The following is a 25,474-nucleotide window of genomic DNA, read 5'->3' as shown; positions in this document are numbered from 1 at the left end:
ACAGGGGAGTTCACTCTGAGAGAAAAGTGTGTTTTGAACCTCTCTTCATTTTGCTTTTGTTAGCTTTAAAGCAGATATCAGTGGAATGTTTTTGTTAATATAAGTCCTAAATAGTCCTATTTTCCGTCAGCAATCACTTACATGAAGTATTTCAGCCTAAACACGAGTCTCTCCGTCACTCTGCTCTGCTGTAACCCGAGGAGAAAATTTTCCTTGTGGGATACAAGTGTTATCCAATGAGGGGAGAGAACGGCATGAAGGGCTGTGTGTGCAGCCAAGGGATGCGCGTGAATGTGGTGACGTAGCACGAGGACCAATTGATGCCTGACAAGGGCGGGGGCTGCTAACTCATGGTGCGTTCAAGGAAACTCGTACTTTGTGTTTTTCCTTCCTGTGAAGTCATACCAGTTCGATCTGGTACGAGTTCACGGGTCGGAAGTTACGAGTGGCCGTTATAGGGAACTTTCACAGACAACAGGACGGTAAAAACACGAGCTACGGGTTACCTGGAACGCTACCAAGTCGTAGTTGTGACTTGAAGCTGTAACTTACGGTTTCAAAAGCCTGCCTTGAACACAGCATTAGCCGAAACGGCCGTGCCGCTGTTATCTGCTTTAATAGATTCAGGAAGTTTGTTTGTTTCTTCTTCTTTTTTGCGAACACCCTAACCCAAATGACTGTTCTTAGAGCAGCTTTGCAGAAAGAACACTTTTTTTGTGATTAACATTTTTTATTTTCATTATTTCAATAACCCTCATAACCCTCACCCTCCAACAAACAAACCCATCCCAGGCCACCACCATCCATGCTGATCCCTTTCTGGTTACCAACATTAACCACTGTGCTCCTTTATGTACTTTATGTATTACAGCTACACAGCCTGCATCAATGTAGACAAAACACAAAATAACTATAACAAAATTAGGCAGAGAGAATGATTCCTGACAAGGTCAATACAACACAAGGTAGTCACTACATTGAAGAGATAATTGGTTAACAAATGAAGAAATAAAAGCAATAATAGATGAATAAAATGCAAACAAATAAGAAGCACTGTTCTGTATTTACCCACAATAATGACAGCTTGCTTCTCTCCACCATGTAACCCATATCAGGAACCATTTATGAATTTTACGTATTTGCCCCACTTTGCTTCATATAGATCCAGTCTACCCAGTTGTTGAAATGACATCTTTTCAAAAGCTGCGACTGCAGAAAGAACACTTTACAAAAAACACAGAATATAGAGAAGTCTGCGAACAGGAGCCTGGCGATGGTGTTGGGGGTCTCCAGGTGTTTGTGGATGGTCTCCAGGATAAATATCTTGGCATCATCCACTCCCCTGCCGGCCCTGTATGCGAACTGCATTGGATCCATCAGAGGCTCAACAGACTTGGTGATAGAGTTTTTAATAATCCTCTCCATCGCCTTCATCACCAGGGAGGGAAACATGTTAATGGTACAGTCCACACACACTGATCTGATGTTGTGTTCACTGTGTGAAGAGTTTTGGAAACGTGGAAACAACTGAAAAAAGGGTTTAGCGACTGAAGTTAAAACTGTAAATAAAGATTTACAGCAAAAACTCAGTCACCTCCTGTCTTCTTGTTACATAAAGTGTAGGTTCTGTGAAGCTGTTCTGAGACAAGTCATTACCTTACCTTTCTGGACTGAGTGTTTCAAACAAGAAACAGAATTAATGAATTTACTAAATGAAGAGGAAAGGTAAAACACAATAAATTATCAATACAGTGTGTGTGTCCCAGCAGCAGCAGAGCGGAGCCAGAGTTGTCTGCCTGGTAACAGGTGACACTCAGGTCATGTGACTCCGCCCTGGTCTTTTTCCAGCAGCTCTCAGTCAGACAGAGTCAGTGTTGGTCAACACACGAACATGGATTCAACCTGTCTGAGCCTCGTCCTGCTCCTCAGCGCCGTCTCCACAGCAGGTAGGATCAATACTCTGATCTATCAACACATCTAGACACTATACTGATCAATACTCTGATCTATCAACACATCTAGACACTATACCGATCAATACTCTGATCTATCAACACATCTAGACACTATACCGATCAATACTCTGATCTATCAACACATCTAGACACTATACCGATCAATACTCTGATCTATCAACACATCTAGACACTATACCGATCAATACTCTGATCTATCGACACATCTAGACACTATACTGATCAATACTCTGATCTAAACACACATCTAGACACTATACTGATCAATACTCTGATCTAAACACACATCTAGACACTATACTGATCAATACTCTGATCTAAACACACATCTAGACACTATACTGATCAATACTCTGATCTATCAACACATCTAGACACTATACTGATCAATGTTCTGATCTATCGACACATCTAGACACTATACTGATCAATACTCTGATCTATCAACACATCTAGACACTATACTGATCAATACTCTGATCTATCGACACATCTAGACACTATACCGATCAATGTTCTGATCTATCGACACATCTAGACACTATACTGATCAATACTCTGATCTATCAACACATCTAGACACTATACTGATCAATACTCTGATCTAAACACATCTAGACACTATACTGATCAATACTCTGATCTATCGACACATCTAGACACTATACTGATCAATACTCTGATCTAAACACACATCTAGACACTATACCGATCAATACTCTGATCAATCAACACATCTAGACACTATACTGATCAATGTTCTGATCTATCGACACATCTAGACACTATACTGATCAATACTCTGATCTAAACACATCTAGACACTATACTGATCAATACTCTGATCTATCAACACATCTAGACACTATACTGATCAATACTCTGATCTATCAACACATCTAGACACTATACTGATCAATACTCTGATCTATCGACACATCTAGACACTATACTGATCAATACTCTGATCTATCAACACATCTAGACACTATACTGATCAATACTCTGATCTATCAACACATCTAGACACTATACTGATCAATACTCTGATCTATCAACACATCTAGACACTATACCGATCAATGTTCTGATCTATCGACACATCTAGACACTATACTGATCAATACTCTGATCTATCAACACATCTAGACACTATACTGATCAATACTCTGATCTATCGACACATCTAGACACTATACCGATCAATGTTCTGATCTATCGACACATCTAGACACTATACCGATCAATGTTCTGATCTATCGACACATCTAGACACTATACTGATCAATTCTCTGATCTATCAACACATCTAGACACTATACCGATCAATACTCTGATCTAAACACATCTAGACACTATACTGATCAATACTCTGATCTATCAACACATCTAGACACTATACTGATCAATACTCTGATCTATCAACACATCTAGACACTATACTGATCAATACTCTGATCTATCAACACATCTAGACACTATACTGATCAATACTCTGATCTATCAACACATCTAGACACTATACTGATCAATACTCTGATCTAAACACATCTAGACACTATACTGATCAATACTCTGATCTATCGACACATCTAGACACTATACCGATCAATGTTCTGATCTATCGACACATCTAGACACTATACCGATCAATACTCTGATCTATCGACACATCTAGACACTATACTGATCAATACTCTGATCTATCAACACATCTAGACACTATACTGATCAATACTCTGATCTATCAACACATCTAGACACTATACTGATCAATACTCTGATCTATCAACACATCTAGACACTATACTGATCAATACTCTGATCTATCGACACATCTAGACACTATACTGATCAATACTCTGATCTATCAACACATCTAGACACTATACTGATCAATACTCTGATCTAAACACATCTAGACACTATACTGATCAATACTCTGATCTATCAACACATCTAGACACTGTACCGATCAATACTCTGATCTATCAACACATCTAGACACTATACTGATCAATACTCTGATCTATCAACACATCTAGACACTATACTGATCAATACTCTGATCTAAACACACATCTATACACTATACTGATCAATACTCTGATCTAAACACATCTAGACACTATACCGATCAATACTCTGATCTATCAATACTCTGATCTATCGACACATCTAGACACTATACTGATCAATACTCTGATCTATCGACACATCTAGACACTATACTGATCAATACTCTGATCTAACGACACACCTAGACACTATACTGATCAATACTCTGATCTATCGACACATCTAGACACTATACTGATCAATACTCTGATCTATCAACACATCTAGACACTATACTGATCAATACTCTGATCTAAACACATCTAGACACTATACCGACCAATACTCTGATCTATCAACACATCTATACACTATACTGATCAATACTCTGATCTAAACACATCTAGACACTATACCGATCAATACTCTGATCTATCAATACTCTGATCTATCGACACATCTAGACACTATACTGATCAATACTCTGATCTATCGACACATCTAGACACTATACTGATCAATACTCTGATCTATCGACACATCTAGACACTATACTGATCAATACTCTGATCTATCAACACATCTAGACACTATACTGATCAATACTCTGATCTATCGACACATCTAGACACTATACTGATCAATACTCTGATCTAACGACACACCTAGACACTATACTGATCAATACTCTGATCTATCAACACATCTAGACACTATACCGATCAATACTCTGATCTATCGACACATCTAGACACTATACCGATCAATACTCTGATCTAACGACACATCTAGACACTATACTGATCAATACTCTGATCTATCAACACATCTAGACACTATACCGATCAATACTCTGATCTATCGACACATCTAGACACTATACCGATCAATACTCTGATCTATCGACACATCTAGACACTATACTGATCAATACTCTGATCTATCAACACATCTAGACACTATACTGATCAATACTCTGATCTATCAACACATCTAGACACTATACTGATCAATACTCTGATCTATCAACACATCTAGACACTATACTGATCAATACTCTGATCTAAACACATCTAGACACTATACTGATCAATACTCTGATCTATCGACACATCTAGACACTATACTGATCAATACTCTGATCTAAACACATCTAGACACTATAGGCAAGGCAAGGCAAGGCAATTTTATTTGTATAGCCGTTTTTACCACCAGTTTGTCTCAAAGGGCTTTACATGGCATCGTAACAACATCCTCTGTCCTTAGACCCTCACATCGACTGAGGAAAAACTCCATGGAAACCCTTTTAACAGGGAAAAAAAGGAGAAACCTCAGGGTATATACTGATCAATACTCTGATCTAAACACATCTAGACACTATACTGATCAATACTCTGATCTAAACACACATCTAGACACTATACTGATCAATACTCTGATCTAAACACATCTAGACACTATACCGACCAATACTCTGATCTATCAACACATCTAGACACTATACCGATCAATACTCTGATCTATCAATACTCTGATCTATCGACACATCTAGACACTATACTGATCAATACTCTGATCTATCAACACATCTAGACACTATACTGATCAATACTCTGATCTATCGACACATCTAGACACTATACTGATCAATACTCTGATCTATCGACACATCTAGACACTATACTGATCAATACTCTGATCTATCAACACATCTAGACACTATACTGATCAATACTCTGATCTATCGACACATCTAGACACTATACTGATCAATACTCTGATCTAAACACACATCTAGACACTATACTGATCAATACTCTGATCTATCGACACATCTAGACACTATACTGATCAATACTCTGATCTATCAACACATCTAGACACTATACTGATCAATACTCTGATCTAAACACATCTAGACACTATACTGATCAATACTCTGATCTATCGACACATCTAGACACTATACTGATCAATACTCTGATCTATCAACACATCTAGACACTATACTGATCAGTACTCTGATCTATCAACACATCTAGACACTATACCGATCAATACTCTGATCTATCAACACATCTAGACACTATACCGATCAATACTCTGATCTAAACACATCTAGACACTATACTGATCAATACTCTGATCTATCAACACATCTAGACACTATACCGATCAATACTCTGATCTAAACACATCTAGACACTATACTGATCAATACTCTGATCTATCAACACATCTAGACACTATACTGATCAATACTCTGATCTATCAACACATCTAGACACTATACCGATCAATACTCTGATCTAAACACATCTAGACACTACACCGATCAATACTCTGATCTATCAACACATCTAGACACTATACTGATCAATACTCTGATCTAAACACATCTAGACACTATACTGATCAATACTCTGATCTATCAACACATCTAGACACTATACCGATCAATACTCTGATCTAAACACATCTAGACACTATACTGATCAATACTCTGATCTATCAACACATCTAGACACTATACTGATCAATACTCTGATCTAAACACATCTAGACACTATACTGATCAATACTCTGATCTATCAACACATCTAGACACTATACCGATCAATACTCTGATCTATCGACACATCTAGACACTATACTGATCAATACTCTGATCTATCAACACATCTAGACACTATACTGATCAATACTCTGATCTATCAACACATCTAGACACTATACCGATCAATACTCTGATCTATCGACACATCTAGACACTATACTGATCAATACTCTGATCTATCAACACATCTAGACACTATACTGATCAATACTCTGATCTATCAACACATCTAGACACTATACTGATCAATACTCTGATCTAAACACATCTAGACACTATACTGATCAATACTCTGATCTATCGACACATCTAGACACTATACTGATCAATACTCTGATCTATCAACACATCTAGACACTATACTGATCAATACTCTGATCTATCAACACATCTAGACACTATACTGATCAATACTCTGATCTAACGACACATCTAGACACTATACTGATCAATACTCTGATCTATCAACACATCTAGACACTATACTGATCAATACTCTGATCTAAACACATCTAGACACTATACTGATCAATACTCTGATCTATCAACACATCTAGACACTATACTGATCAATACTCTGATCTAACGACACATCTAGACACTATACTGATCAATACTCTGATCTATCAACACATCTAGACACTATACTGATCAATACTCTGATCTATCAACACATCTAGACACTATACTGATCAATACTCTGATCTATCAACACATCTAGACACTATACTGATCAATACTCTGATCTATCAACACATCTAGACACTATACTGATCAATACTCTGATCTATCAACACATCTAGACACTATACTGATCAAAACTCTGATCTATCAACACATCTAGACACTATACTGATCAATACTCTGATCTATCGACACATCTAGACACTATACTGATCAATACTCTGATCTATCAACACATCTAGACACTATACTGATCAATACTCTGATCTATCAACACATCTAGACACTATACTGATCAATACTCTGATCTAAACACACATCTAGACACTATACTGATCAATACTCTGATCTATCAACACATATACTGATCAATACTCTGATCTATCAACACATCTAGACACTATACTGATCAATACTCTGATCTATCAACACATCTAGACACTATACCGATCAATACTCTGATCTATCAACACATCTAGACACTATACCGATCAATACTCTGATCTATCGACACATCTAGACACTATACTGATCAATACTCTGATCTATCGACACATCTAGACACTATACTGATCAATACTCTGATCTATCGACACATCTAGACACTATACCGATCAATACTCTGATCTATCGACACATCTAGACACTATACCGATCAATACTCTGATCTATCGACACATCTAGACACTATACCGATCAATACTCTGATCTATCGACACATCTAGACACTATACCGATCAATACTCTGATCTAACGACACATCTAGACACTATACTGATCAATACTCTGATCTATCAACACATCTAGACACTATACTGATCAATACTCTGATCTATCAACACATCTAGACACTATACTGATCAATACTCTGATCTAAACACATCTAGACACTATACTGATCAATACTCTGATCTATCGACACATCTAGACACTATACTGATCAATACTCTGATCTATCAACACATCTAGACACTATACTGATCAATACTCTGATCTATCAACACATCTAGACACTATACTGATCAATACTCTGATCTAACGACACATCTAGACACTATACTGATCAATACTCTGATCTATCAACACATCTAGACACTATACTGATCAATACTCTGATCTAAACACATCTAGACACTATACTGATCAATACTCTGATCTATCAACACATCTAGACACTATACTGATCAATACTCTGATCTAACGACACATCTAGACACTATACTGATCAATACTCTGATCTATCAACACATCTAGACACTATACTGATCAATACTCTGATCTATCAACACATCTAGACACTATACTGATCAATACTCTGATCTATCAACACATCTAGACACTATACTGATCAATACTCTGATCTATCAACACATCTAGACACTATACTGATCAATACTCTGATCTAAACACACATCTAGACACTATACCGATCAATACTCTGATCTATCAACACATCTAGACACTATACTGATCAATACTCTGATCTATCAACACATCTAGACACTATACTGATCAATACTCTGATCTATCGACACATCTAGACACTATACTGATCAATACTCTGATCTATCAACACATCTAGACACTATACTGATCAATACTCTGATCTATCAACACATCTAGACACTATACTGATCAATACTCTGATCTATCAACACATCTAGACACTATACTGATCAATACTCTGATCTATCAACACATCTAGACACTATACTGATCAATACTCTGATCTAAACACACATCTAGACACTATACTGATCAATACTCTGATCTATCAACACATATACTGATCAATACTCTGATCTATCAACACATCTAGACACTATACTGATCAATACTCTGATCTATCAACACATCTAGACACTATACCGATCAATACTCTGATCTATCAACACATCTAGACACTATACCGATCAATACTCTGATCTATCGACACATCTAGACACTATACCGATCAATACTCTGATCTATCGACACATCTAGACACTATACCGATCAATACTCTGATCTATCGACACATCTAGACACTATACCGATCAATACTCTGATCTATCGACACATCTAGACACTATACCGATCAATACTCTGATCTAACGACACATCTAGACACTATACTGATCAATACTCTGATCTATCAACACATCTAGACACTATACCGATCAATACTCTGATCTATCAACACATCTAGACACTATACCGATCAATACTCTGATCTATCGACACATCTAGACACTATACTGATCAATACTCTGATCTATCGACACATCTAGACACTATACTGATCAATACTCTGATCTATCAACACATCTAGACACTATACTGATCAATACTCTGATCTAAACACATCTAGACACTATACTGATCAATACTCTGATCTATCGACACATCTAGACACTATACTGATCAATACTCTGATCTATCGACACATCTAGACACTATACTGATCAATACTCTGATCTAAACACACATCTAGACACTATACTGATCAATACTCTGATCTATCGACACATCTAGACACTATACTGATCAATACTCTGATCTATCAACACATCTAGACACTATACTGATCAATACTCTGATCTAAACACATCTAGACACTATACTGATCAATACTCTGATCTATCGACACATCTAGACACTATACTGATCAATACTCTGATCTATCAACACATCTAGACACTATACTGATCAGTACTCTGATCTATCAACACATCTAGACACTATACCGATCAATACTCTGATCTATCAACACATCTAGACACTATACCGATCAATACTCTGATCTAAACACATCTAGACACTATACTGATCAATACTCTGATCTATCAACACATCTAGACACTATACCGATCAATACTCTGATCTAAACACATCTAGACACTATACTGATCAATACTCTGATCTATCAACACATCTAGACACTATACTGATCAATACTCTGATCTATCAACACATCTAGACACTATACTGATCAATACTCTGATCTAAACACATCTAGACACTATACTGATCAATACTCTGATCTAAACACATCTAGACACTATACTGATCAATACTCTGATCTATCAACACATCTAGACACTATACCGATCAATACTCTGATCTATCGACACATCTAGACACTATACTGATCAATACTCTGATCTATCAACACATCTAGACACTATACTGATCAATACTCTGATCTATCAACACATCTAGACACTATACTGATCAATACTCTGATCTATCAACACATCTAGACACTATACCGATCAATACTCTGATCTATCGACACATCTAGACACTATACTGATCAATACTCTGATCTATCAACACATCTAGACACTATACTGATCAATACTCTGATCTATCAACACATCTAGACACTATACTGATCAATACTCTGATCTAAACACATCTAGACACTATACTGATCAATACTCTGATCTATCGACACATCTAGACACTATACTGATCAATACTCTGATCTATCAACACATCTAGACACTATACTGATCAATACTCTGATCTATCAACACATCTAGACACTATACTGATCAATACTCTGATCTAACGACACATCTAGACACTATACTGATCAATACTCTGATCTATCAACACATCTAGACACTATACTGATCAATACTCTGATCTAAACACATCTAGACACTATACTGATCAATACTCTGATCTATCAACACATCTAGACACTATACTGATCAATACTCTGATCTAACGACACATCTAGACACTATACTGATCAATACTCTGATCTATCAACACATCTAGACACTATACTGATCAATACTCTGATCTATCAACACATCTAGACACTATACTGATCAATACTCTGATCTATCAACACATCTAGACACTATACCGATCAATACTCTGATCTATCAACACATCTAGACACTATACTGATCAATACTCTGATCTAAACACATCTAGACACTATACTGATCAATACTCTGATCTATCAACACATCTAGACACTATACTGATCAATACTCTGATCTATCAACACATCTAGACACTATACTGATCAATACTCTGATCTATCAACACATCTAGACACTATACTGATCAATACTCTGATCTATCAACACATCTAGACACTATACTGATCAATACTCTGATCTATCAACACATCTAGACACTATACTGATCAATACTCTGATCTAAACACACATCTAGACACTATACTGATCAATACTCTGATCTATCAACACATATACTGATCAATACTCTGATCTATCAACACATCTAGACACTATACTGATCAATACTCTGATCTATCGACACATCTAGACACTATACTGATCAGTACTCTGATCTATCAACACATCTAGACACTATACCGATCAATACTCTGATCTATCAACACATCTAGACACTATACCGATCAATACTCTGATCTATCAACACATCTAGACACTATACTGATCAATACTCTGATCTATCGACACATCTAGACACTATACTGATCAATACTCTGATCTAAACACATCTAGACACTATACTGATCAATACTCTGATCTATCAACACATCTAGACACTATACCGATCAATACTCTGATCTAAACACATCTAGACACTATACTGATCAATACTCTGATCTATCAACACATCTAGACACTATACCGATCAATACTCTGATCTAAACACATCTAGACACTATACTGATCAATACTCTGATCTATCAACACATCTAGACACTATACTGATCAATACTCTGATCTATCAACACATCTAGACACTATACTGATCAATACTCTGATCTAAACACATCTAGACACTATACTGATCAATACTCTGATCTAAACACATCTAGACACTATACTGATCAATACTCTGATCTATCAACACATCTAGACACTATACTGATCAATACTCTGATCTATCAACACATCTAGACACTATACTGATCAATACTCTGATCTAAACACATCTAGACACTATACTGATCAATACTCTGATCTATCAACACATCTAGACACTATACTGATCAATACTCTGATCTAAACACATCTAGACACTATACTGATCAATACTCTGATCTAAACACACATCTAGACACTATACTGATCAATACTCTGATCTAAACACACATCTAGACACTATACTGATCAATACTCTGATCTAAACACATCTAGACACTATACCGACCAATACTCTGATCTATCAACACATCTAGACACTATACCGATCAATACTCTGATCTATCAATACTCTGATCTATCAACACATCTAGACACTATACTGATCAATACTCTGATCTATCGACACATCTAGACACTATACTGATCAATACTCTGATCTAACGACACACCTAGACACTATACTGATCAATACTCTGATCTATCAACACATCTAGACACTATACCGATCAATACTCTGATCTATCGACACATCTAGACACTATACCGATCAATACTCTGATCTAACGACACATCTAGACACTATACTGATCAATACTCTGATCTATCAACACATCTAGACACTATACCGATCAATACTCTGATCTATCGACACATCTAGACACTATACCGATCAATACTCTGATCTATCGACACATCTAGACACTATACTGATCAATACTCTGATCTATCAACACATCTAGACACTATACTGATCAATACTCTGATCTATCAACACATCTAGACACTATACTGATCAATACTCTGATCTATCAACACATCTAGACACTATACTGATCAATACTCTGATCTAAACACATCTAGACACTATACTGATCAATACTCTGATCTATCGACACATCTAGACACTATACTGATCAATACTCTGATCTAAACACATCTAGACACTATAGGCAAGGCAAGGCAAGGCAATTTTATTTGTATAGCCGTTTTTACCACCAGTTTGTCTCAAAGGGCTTTACATGGCATCGTAACAACATCCTCTGTCCTTAGACCCTCACATCGACTGAGGAAAAACTCCATGGAAACCCTTTTAACAGGGAAAAAAGGAGAAACCTCAGGGTATATACTGATCAATACTCTGATCTAAACACATCTAGACACTATACTGATCAATACTCTGATCTAAACACACATCTAGACACTATACTGATCAATACTCTGATCTAAACACATCTAGACACTATACCGACCAATACTCTGATCTATCAACACATCTAGACACTATACCGATCAATACTCTGATCTATCAATACTCTGATCTATCGACACATCTAGACACTATACTGATCAATACTCTGATCTATCAACACATCTAGACACTATACTGATCAATACTCTGATCTATCGACACATCTAGACACTATACTGATCAATACTCTGATCTATCGACACATCTAGACACTATACTGATCAATACTCTGATCTATCAACACATCTAGACACTATACTGATCAATACTCTGATCTATCGACACATCTAGACACTATACTGATCAATACTCTGATCTAAACACACATCTAGACACTATACTGATCAATACTCTGATCTATCGACACATCTAGACACTATACTGATCAATACTCTGATCTATCAACACATCTAGACACTATACTGATCAATACTCTGATCTAAACACATCTAGACACTATACTGATCAATACTCTGATCTATCGACACATCTAGACACTATACTGATCAATACTCTGATCTATCAACACATCTAGACACTATACTGATCAGTACTCTGATCTATCAACACATCTAGACACTATACCGATCAATACTCTGATCTATCAACACATCTAGACACTATACCGATCAATACTCTGATCTAAACACATCTAGACACTATACTGATCAATACTCTGATCTATCAACACATCTAGACACTATACCGATCAATACTCTGATCTAAACACATCTAGACACTATACTGATCAATACTCTGATCTATCAACACATCTAGACACTATACTGATCAATACTCTGATCTATCAACACATCTAGACACTATACCGATCAATACTCTGATCTAAACACATCTAGACACTACACCGATCAATACTCTGATCTATCAACACATCTAGACACTATACTGATCAATACTCTGATCTAAACACATCTAGACACTATACTGATCAATACTCTGATCTATCAACACATCTAGACACTATACCGATCAATACTCTGATCTAAACACATCTAGACACTATACTGATCAATACTCTGATCTATCAACACATCTAGACACTATACTGATCAATACTCTGATCTAAACACATCTAGACACTATACTGATCAATACTCTGATCTATCAACACATCTAGACACTATACCGATCAATACTCTGATCTATCGACACATCTAGACACTATACTGATCAATACTCTGATCTATCAACACATCTAGACACTATACTGATCAATACTCTGATCTATCAACACATCTAGACACTATACCGATCAATACTCTGATCTATCGACACATCTAGACACTATACTGATCAATACTCTGATCTATCAACACATCTAGACACTATACTGATCAATACTCTGATCTATCAACACATCTAGACACTATACTGATCAATACTCTGATCTAAACACATCTAGACACTATACTGATCAATACTCTGATCTATCGACACATCTAGACACTATACTGATCAATACTCTGATCTATCAACACATCTAGACACTATACTGATCAATACTCTGATCTATCAACACATCTAGACACTATACTGATCAATACTCTGATCTAACGACACATCTAGACACTATACTGATCAATACTCTGATCTATCAACACATCTAGACACTATACTGATCAATACTCTGATCTAAACACATCTAGACACTATACTGATCAATACTCTGATCTATCAACACATCTAGACACTATACTGATCAATACTCTGATCTAACGACACATCTAGACACTATACTGATCAATACTCTGATCTATCAACACATCTAGACACTATACTGATCAATACTCTGATCTATCAACACATCTAGACACTATACTGATCAATACTCTGATCTATCAACACATCTAGACACTATACTGATCAATACTCTGATCTATCAACACATCTAGACACTATACTGATCAATACTCTGATCTATCAACACATCTAGACACTATACTGATCAAAACTCTGATCTATCAACACATCTAGACACTATACTGATCAATACTCTGATCTATCGACACATCTAGACACTATACTGATCAATACTCTGATCTATCAACACATCTAGACACTATACTGATCAATACTCTGATCTATCAACACATCTAGACACTATACTGATCAATACTCTGATCTAAACACACATCTAGACACTATACTGATCAATACTCTGATCTATCAACACATATACTGATCAATACTCTGATCTATCAACACATCTAGACACTATACTGATCAATACTCTGATCTATCAACACATCTAGACACTATACCGATCAATACTCTGATCTATCAACACATCTAGACACTATACCGATCAATACTCTGATCTATCGACACATCTAGACACTATACTGATCAATACTCTGATCTATCGACACATCTAGACACTATACTGATCAATACTCTGATCTATCGACACATCTAGACACTATACCGATCAATACTCTGATCTATCGACACATCTAGACACTATACCGATCAATACTCTGATCTATCGACACATCTAGACACTATACCGATCAATACTCTGATCTATCGACACATCTAGACACTATACCGATCAATACTCTGATCTAACGACACATCTAGACACTATACTGATCAATACTCTGATCTATCAACACATCTAGACACTATACTGATCAATACTCTGATCTATCAACACATCTAGACACTATACTGATCAATACTCTGATCTAAACACATCTAGACACTATACTGATCAATACTCTGATCTATCGACACATCTAGACACTATACTGATCAATACTCTGATCTATCAACACATCTAGACACTATACTGATCAATACTCTGATCTATCAACACATCTAGACACTATACTGATCAATACTCTGATCTAACGACACATCTAGACACTATACTGATCAATACTCTGATCTATCAACACATCTAGACACTATACTGATCAATACTCTGATCTAAACACATCTAGACACTATACTGATCAATACTCTGATCTATCAACACATCTAGACACTATACTGATCAATACTCTGATCTAACGACACATCTAGACACTATACTGATCAATACTCTGATCTATCAACACATCTAGACACTATACTGATCAATACTCTGATCTATCAACACATCTAGACACTATACTGATCAATACTCTGATCTATCAACACATCTAGACACTATACTGATCAATACTCTGATCTATCAACACATCTAGACACTATACTGATCAATACTCTGATCTAAACACACATCTAGACACTATACCGATCAATACTCTGATCTATCAACACATCTAGACACTATACTGATCAATACTCTGATCTATCAACACATCTAGACACTATACTGATCAATACTCTGATCTATCGACACATCTAGACACTATACTGATCAATACTCTGATCTATCAACACATCTAGACACTATACTGATCAATACTCTGATCTATCAACACATCTAGACACTATACTGATCAATACTCTGATCTATCAACACATCTAGACACTATACTGATCAATACTCTGATCTATCAACACATCTAGACACTATACTGATCAATACTCTGATCTAAACACACATCTAGACACTATACTGATCAATACTCTGATCTATCAACACATATACTGATCAATACTCTGATCTATCAACACATCTAGACACTATACTGATCAATACTCTGATCTATCAACACATCTAGACACTATACCGATCAATACTCTGATCTATCAACACATCTAGACACTATACCGATCAATACTCTGATCTATCGACACATCTAGACACTATACCGATCAATACTCTGATCTATCGACACATCTAGACACTATACCGATCAATACTCTGATCTATCGACACATCTAGACACTATACCGATCAATACTCTGATCTATCGACACATCTAGACACTATACCGATCAATACTCTGATCTAACGACACATCTAGACACTATACTGATCAATACTCTGATCTATCAACACATCTAGACACTATACCGATCAATACTCTGATCTATCAACACATCTAGACACTATACCGATCAATACTCTGATCTATCGACACATCTAGACACTATACTGATCAATACTCTGATCTATCGACACATCTAGACACTATACTGATCAATACTCTGATCTATCAACACATCTAGACACTATACTGATCAATACTCTGATCTAAACACATCTAGACACTATACTGATCAATACTCTGATCTATCGACACATCTAGACACTATACTGATCAATACTCTGATCTATCGACACATCTAGACACTATACTGATCAAATACTCTGATCTAAACACACATCTAGACACTATACTGATCAATACTCTGATCTATCGACACATCTAGACACTATACTGATCAATACTCTGATCTATCAACACATCTAGACACTATACTGATCAATACTCTGATCTAAACACATCTAGACACTATACTGATCAATACTCTGATCTATCGACACATCTAGACACTATACTGATCAATACTCTGATCTATCAACACATCTAGACACTATACTGATCAGTACTCTGATCTATCAACACATCTAGACACTATACCGATCAATACTCTGATCTATCAACACATCTAGACACTATACCGATCAATACTCTGATCTAAACACATCTAGACACTATACTGATCAATACTCTGATCTATCAACACATCTAGACACTATACCGATCAATACTCTGATCTAAACACATCTAGACACTATACTGATCAATACTCTGATCTATCAACACATCTAGACACTATACTGATCAATACTCTGATCTATCAACACATCTAGACACTATACTGATCAATACTCTGATCTAAACACATCTAGACACTATACTGATCAATACTCTGATCTAAACACATCTAGACACTATACTGATCAATACTCTGATCTATCAACACATCTAGACACTATACCGATCAATACTCTGATCTATCGACACATCTAGACACTATACTGATCAATACTCTGATCTATCAACACATCTAGACACTATACTGATCAATACTCTGATCTATCAACACATCTAGACACTATACTGATCAATACTCTGATCTATCAACACATCTAGACACTATACCGATCAATACTCTGATCTATCGACACATCTAGACACTATACTGATCAATACTCTGATCTATCAACACATCTAGACACTATACTGATCAATACTCTGATCTATCAACACATCTAGACACTATACTGATCAATACTCTGATCTAAACACATCTAGACACTATACTGATCAATACTCTGATCTATCGACACATCTAGACACTATACTGATCAATACTCTGATCTATCAACACATCTAGACACTATACTGATCAATACTCTGATCTATCAACACATCTAGACACTATACTGATCAATACTCTGATCTAACGACACATCTAGACACTATACTGATCAATACTCTGATCTATCAACACATCTAGACACTATACTGATCAATTACTCTGATCTAAACACATCTAGACACTATACTGATCAATACTCTGATCTATCAACACATCTAGACACTATACTGATCAATACTCTGATCTAACGACACATCTAGACACTATACTGATCAATACTCTGATCTATCAACACATCTAGACACTATACTGATCAATACTCTGATCTATCAACACATCTAGACACTATACTGATCAATACTCTGATCTATCAACACATCTAGACACTAATACGATCAATACTCTGATCTATCAACACATCTAGACACTATACTGATCAATACTCTGATCTAAACACATCTAGACACTATACTGATCAATTACTCTGATCTATCAACACATCTAGACACTATACTGATCAATACTCTGATCTATCAACACATCTAGACACTATACTGATCAATACTCTGATCTATCAACACATCTAGACACTATACTGATCAATACTCTGATCTATCAACACATCTAGACACTATACTGATCAATACTCTGATCTATCAACACATCTAGACACTATACTGATCAATACTCTGATCTAAACACACATCTAGACACTATACAGATCAATACTCTGATCTATCAACACATATACTGATCAATACTCTGATCTATCAACACATCTAGACACTATACTGATCAATACTCTGATCTATCGACACATCTAGACACTATACTGATCAGTACTCTGATCTATCAACACATCTAGACACTATACCGATCAATACTCTGATCTATCAACACATCTAGACACTATACCGATCAATACTCTGATCTATCAACACATCTAGACACTATACTGATCAATACTCTGATCTATCGACACATCTAGACACTATACTGATCAATACTCTGATCTAAACACATCTAGACACTATACTGATCAATACTCTGATCTATCAACACATCTAGACACTATACCGATCAATACTCTGATCTAAACACATCTAGACACTATACTGATCAATACTCTGATCTATCAACACATCTAGACACTATACCGATCAATACTCTGATCTAAACACATCTAGACACTATACTGATCAATACTCTGATCTATCAACACATCTAGACACTATACTGATCAATACTCTGATCTATCAACACATCTAGACACTATACTGATCAATACTCTGATCTAAACACATCTAGACACTATACTGATCAATACTCTGATCTAAACACATCTAGACACTATACTGATCAATACTCTGATCTATCAACACATCTAGACACTATACTGATCAATACTCTGATCTATCAACACATCTAGACACTATACTGATCAATACTCTGATCTAAACACATCTAGACACTATACTGATCAATACTCTGATCTATCAACACATCTAGACACTATACTGATCAATACTCTGATCTAAACACATCTAGACACTATACTGATCAATACTCTGATCTAAACACACATCTAGACACTATACTGATCAATACTCTGATCTAAACACACATCTAGACACTATACTGATCAATACTCTGATCTAAACACATCTAGACACTATACCGACCAATACTCTGATCTATCAACACATCTAGACACTATACCGATCAATACTCTGATCTATCAATACTCTGATCTATCAACACATCTAGACACTATACTGATCAATACTCTGATCTATCAACACATCTAGACACTATACCGATCAATACTCTGATCTAAACACATCTAGACACTATACTGATCAATACTCTGATCTATCAACACATCTAGACACTATACTGATCAATACTCTGATCTATCAACACATCTAGACACTATACTGATCAATACTCTGATCTAAACACATCTAGACACTATACTGATCAATACTCTGATCTAAACACATCTAGACACTATACTGATCAATACTCTGATCTATCAACACATCTAGACACTATACCGATCAATACTCTGATCTATCGACACATCTAGACACTATACTGATCAATACTCTGATCTATCAACACATCTAGACACTATACTGATCAATACTCTGATCTATCAACACATCTAGACACTATACTGATCAATACTCTGATCTATCAACACATCTAGACACTATACCGATCAATACTCTGATCTATCGACACATCTAGACACTATACTGATCAATACTCTGATCTATCAACACATCTAGACACTATACTGATCAATACTCTGATCTATCAACACATCTAGACACTATACTGATCAATACTCTGATCTAAACACATCTAGACACTATACTGATCAATACTCTGATCTATCGACACATCTAGACACTATACTGATCAATACTCTGATCTATCAACACATCTAGACACTATACTGATCAATACTCTGATCTATCAACACATCTAGACACTATACTGATCAATACTCTGATCTAACGACACATCTAGACACTATACTGATCAATACTCTGATCTATCAACACATCTAGACACTATACTGATCAATACTCTGATCTAAACACATCTAGACACTATACTGATCAATACTCTGATCTATCAACACATCTAGACACTATACTGATCAATACTCTGATCTAACGACACATCTAGACACTATACTGATCAATACTCTGATCTATCAACACATCTAGACACTATACTGATCAATACTCTGATCTATCAACACATCTAGACACTATACTGATCAATACTCTGATCTATCAACACATCTAGACACTATACCGATCAATACTCTGATCTATCAACACATCTAGACACTATACTGATCAATACTCTGATCTAAACACATCTAGACACTATACTGATCAATACTCTGATCTATCAACACATCTAGACACTATACTGATCAATACTCTGATCTATCAACACATCTAGACACTATACTGATCAATACTCTGATCTATCAACACATCTAGACACTATACTGATCAATACTCTGATCTATCAACACATCTAGACACTATACTGATCAATACTCTGATCTATCAACACATCTAGACACTATACTGATCAATACTCTGATCTAAACACACATCTAGACACTATACTGATCAATACTCTGATCTATCAACACATATACTGATCAATACTCTGATCTATCAACACATCTAGACACTATACTGATCAATACTCTGATCTATCAACACATCTAGACACTATACCGATCAATACTCTGATCTATCAACACATCTAGACACTATACCGATCAATACTCTGATCTATCGACACATCTAGACACTATACTGATCAATACTCTGATCTATCGACACATCTAGACACTATACCGATCAATACTCTGATCTATCGACACATCTAGACACTATACCGATCAATACTCTGATCTATCGACACATCTAGACACTATACCGATCAATACTCTGATCTATCGACACATCTAGACACTATACCGATCAATACTCTGATCTATCGACACATCTAGACACTATACCGATCAATACTCTGATCTAACGACACATCTAGACACTATACTGATCAATACTCTGATCTATCAACACATCTAGACACTATACCGATCAATACTCTGATCTATCAACACATCTAGACACTATACCGATCAATACTCTGATCTATCGACACATCTAGACACTATACTGATCAATACTCTGATCTATCGACACATCTAGACACTATACTGATCAATACTCTGATCTATCAACACATCTAGACACTATACTGATCAATACTCTGATCTATCGACACATCTAGACACTATACTGATCAATACTCTGATCTAAACACATCTAGACACTATACTGATCAATACTCTGATCTATCGACACATCTAGACACTATACTGATCAATACTCTGATCTATCAACACATCTAGACACTATACTGATCAGTACTCTGATCTATCAACACATCTAGACACTATACCGATCAATACTCTGATCTATCAACACATCTAGACACTATACCGATCAATACTCTGATCTATCAACACATCTAGACACTATACTGATCAATACTCTGATCTATCGACACATCTAGACACTATACTGATCAATACTCTGATCTAAACACATCTAGACACTATACTGATCAATACTCTGATCTATCAACACATCTAGACACTATACCGATCAATACTCTGATCTAAACACATCTAGACACTATACTGATCAATACTCTGATCTATCAACACATCTAGACACTATACCGATCAATACTCTGATCTAAACACACATCTAGACACTATACTGATCAATACTCTGATCTATCAACACATCTAGACACTATACTGATCAATACTCTGATCTATCAACACATCTAGACACTATACTGATCAATACTCTGATCTAAACACATCTAGACACTATACTGATCAATACTCTGATCTAAACACATCTAGACACTATACTGATCAATACTCTGATCTATCAACACATCTAGACACTATACTGATCAATACTCTGATCTATCAACACATCTAGACACTATACTGATCAATACTCTGATCTATCGACACATCTAGACACTATACTGATCAATACTCTGATCTAAACACATCTAGACACTATACTGATCAATACTCTGATCTAAACACACATCTAGACACTATACTGATCAATACTCTGATCTAAACACATCTAGACACTATACTGATCAATACTCTGATCTATCAACACATCTAGACACTATACCGATCAATACTCTGATCTATCAATACTCTGATCTATCGACACATCTAGACACTATACTGATCAATACTCTGATCTATCAACACATCTAGACACTATACTGATCAATACTCTGATCTATCGACACATCTAGACACTATACTGATCAATACTCTGATCTATCGACACATCTAGACACTATACTGATCAATACTCTGATCTATCAACACATCTAGACACTATACTGATCAATACTCTGATCTATCAACACATCTAGACACTATACTGATCAATACTCTGATCTAAACACATCTAGACACTATACTGATCAATACTCTGATCTATCAACACATCTAGACACTATACTGATCAATACTCTGATCTATCGACACATCTAGACACTATACTGATCAATACTCTGATCTATCGACACATCTAGACACTATACTGATCAATACTCTGATCTAAACACACATCTAGACACTATACTGATCAATACTCTGATCTATCGACACATCTAGACACTATACTGATCAATACTCTGATCTATCAACACATCTAGACACTATACTGATCAATACTCTGATCTATCAACACATCTAGACACTATACTGATCAATACTCTGATCTATCGACACATCTAGACACTATACTGATCAATACTCTGATCTATCGACACATCTAGACACTATACTGATCAATACTCTGATCTATCAACACATCTAGACACTATACTGATCAATACTCTGATCTATCAACACATCTAGACACTATACTGATCAATACTCTGATCTAAACACATCTAGACACTATACTGATCAATACTCTGATCTATCAACACATCTAGACACTATACTGATCAATACTCTGATCTATCGACACATCTAGACACTATACTGATCAATACTCTGATCTATCGACACATCTAGACACTATACTGATCAATACTCTGATCTAAACACACATCTAGACACTATACTGATCAATACTCTGATCTATCAACACATCTAGACACTATACTGATCAATACTCTGATCTAAACACATCTAGACACTATACTGATCAATACTCTGATCTATCGACACATCTAGACACTATACTGATCAATACTCTGATCTATCGACACATCTAGACACTATACTGATCAATACTCTGATCTATCAACACATCTAGACACTATACTGATCAATACTCTGATCTAAACACATCTAGACACTATACTGATCAATACTCTGATCTATCAACACATCTAGACACTATACCGATCAATACTCTGATCTATCAACACATCTAGACACTATACCGATCAATACTCTGATCTATCAACACATCTAGACACTATACCGATCAATACTCTGATCTATCAACACATCTAGACACTATACCGATCAATACTCTGATCTATCAACACATCTAGACACTATACCGATCAATACTCTGATCTAAACACACATCTAGACACTATACTGATCAATACTCTGATCTATCAACACATCTAGACACTATACCGATCAATACTCTGATCTATCAACACATCTAGACACTATACCGATCAATACTCTGATCTATCAACACATCTAGACACTATACCGATCAATACTCTGATCTATCAACACATCTAGACACTATACCGATCAATACTCTGATCTATCAACACATCTAGACACTATACCGATCAATACTCTGATCTATCAACACATCTAGACACTATACCGATCAATACTCTGATCTATCAACACATCTAGACACTATACTGATCAATACTCTGATCTATCAACACATCTAGACACTATACTGATCAATACTCTGATCTAAACACACATCTAGACACTATACTGATCAATACTCTGATCTATCAACACATCTAGACACTATACTGATCAATACTCTGATCTAAACACACATCTAGACACTATACCGATCAATACTCTGATCTATCGACACATCTAGACACTATACTGATCAAT

General features: G+C 35.9%; 1 protein-coding gene across 1 annotated transcript in view; it reads left to right on the top strand.

Moving 5' to 3' along the window:
• Nucleotides 1-1,870: 1,870 nt before the first annotated feature.
• The window catches only part of LOC146968226 (H-2 class II histocompatibility antigen, E-S beta chain-like), a 46,494-nt gene continuing 22,890 nt past the window's right edge, over nt 1,871-25,474 (top strand). The window contains exon 1 of the mRNA XM_085760026.1: nt 1,871-1,946. Coding sequence (XP_085616152.1) covers nt 1,892-1,946 — 55 coding nt within the window. The 5' untranslated portion in view covers nt 1,871-1,891. The remainder of the gene's footprint in view (nt 1,947-25,474) is intronic.

Source organism: Trachurus japonicus, chromosome 18 (genome assembly GCF_045865225.1).
Source record: "Trachurus japonicus isolate A0001 chromosome 18, Traja_1.0".
In the NCBI taxonomy this organism is placed as follows: domain Eukaryota; kingdom Metazoa; phylum Chordata; class Actinopteri; order Carangiformes; family Carangidae; genus Trachurus; species Trachurus japonicus.
Note: the sequence above shows the minus strand (reverse complement) of the source record. Positions and strands in the feature narration are given on the sequence as shown.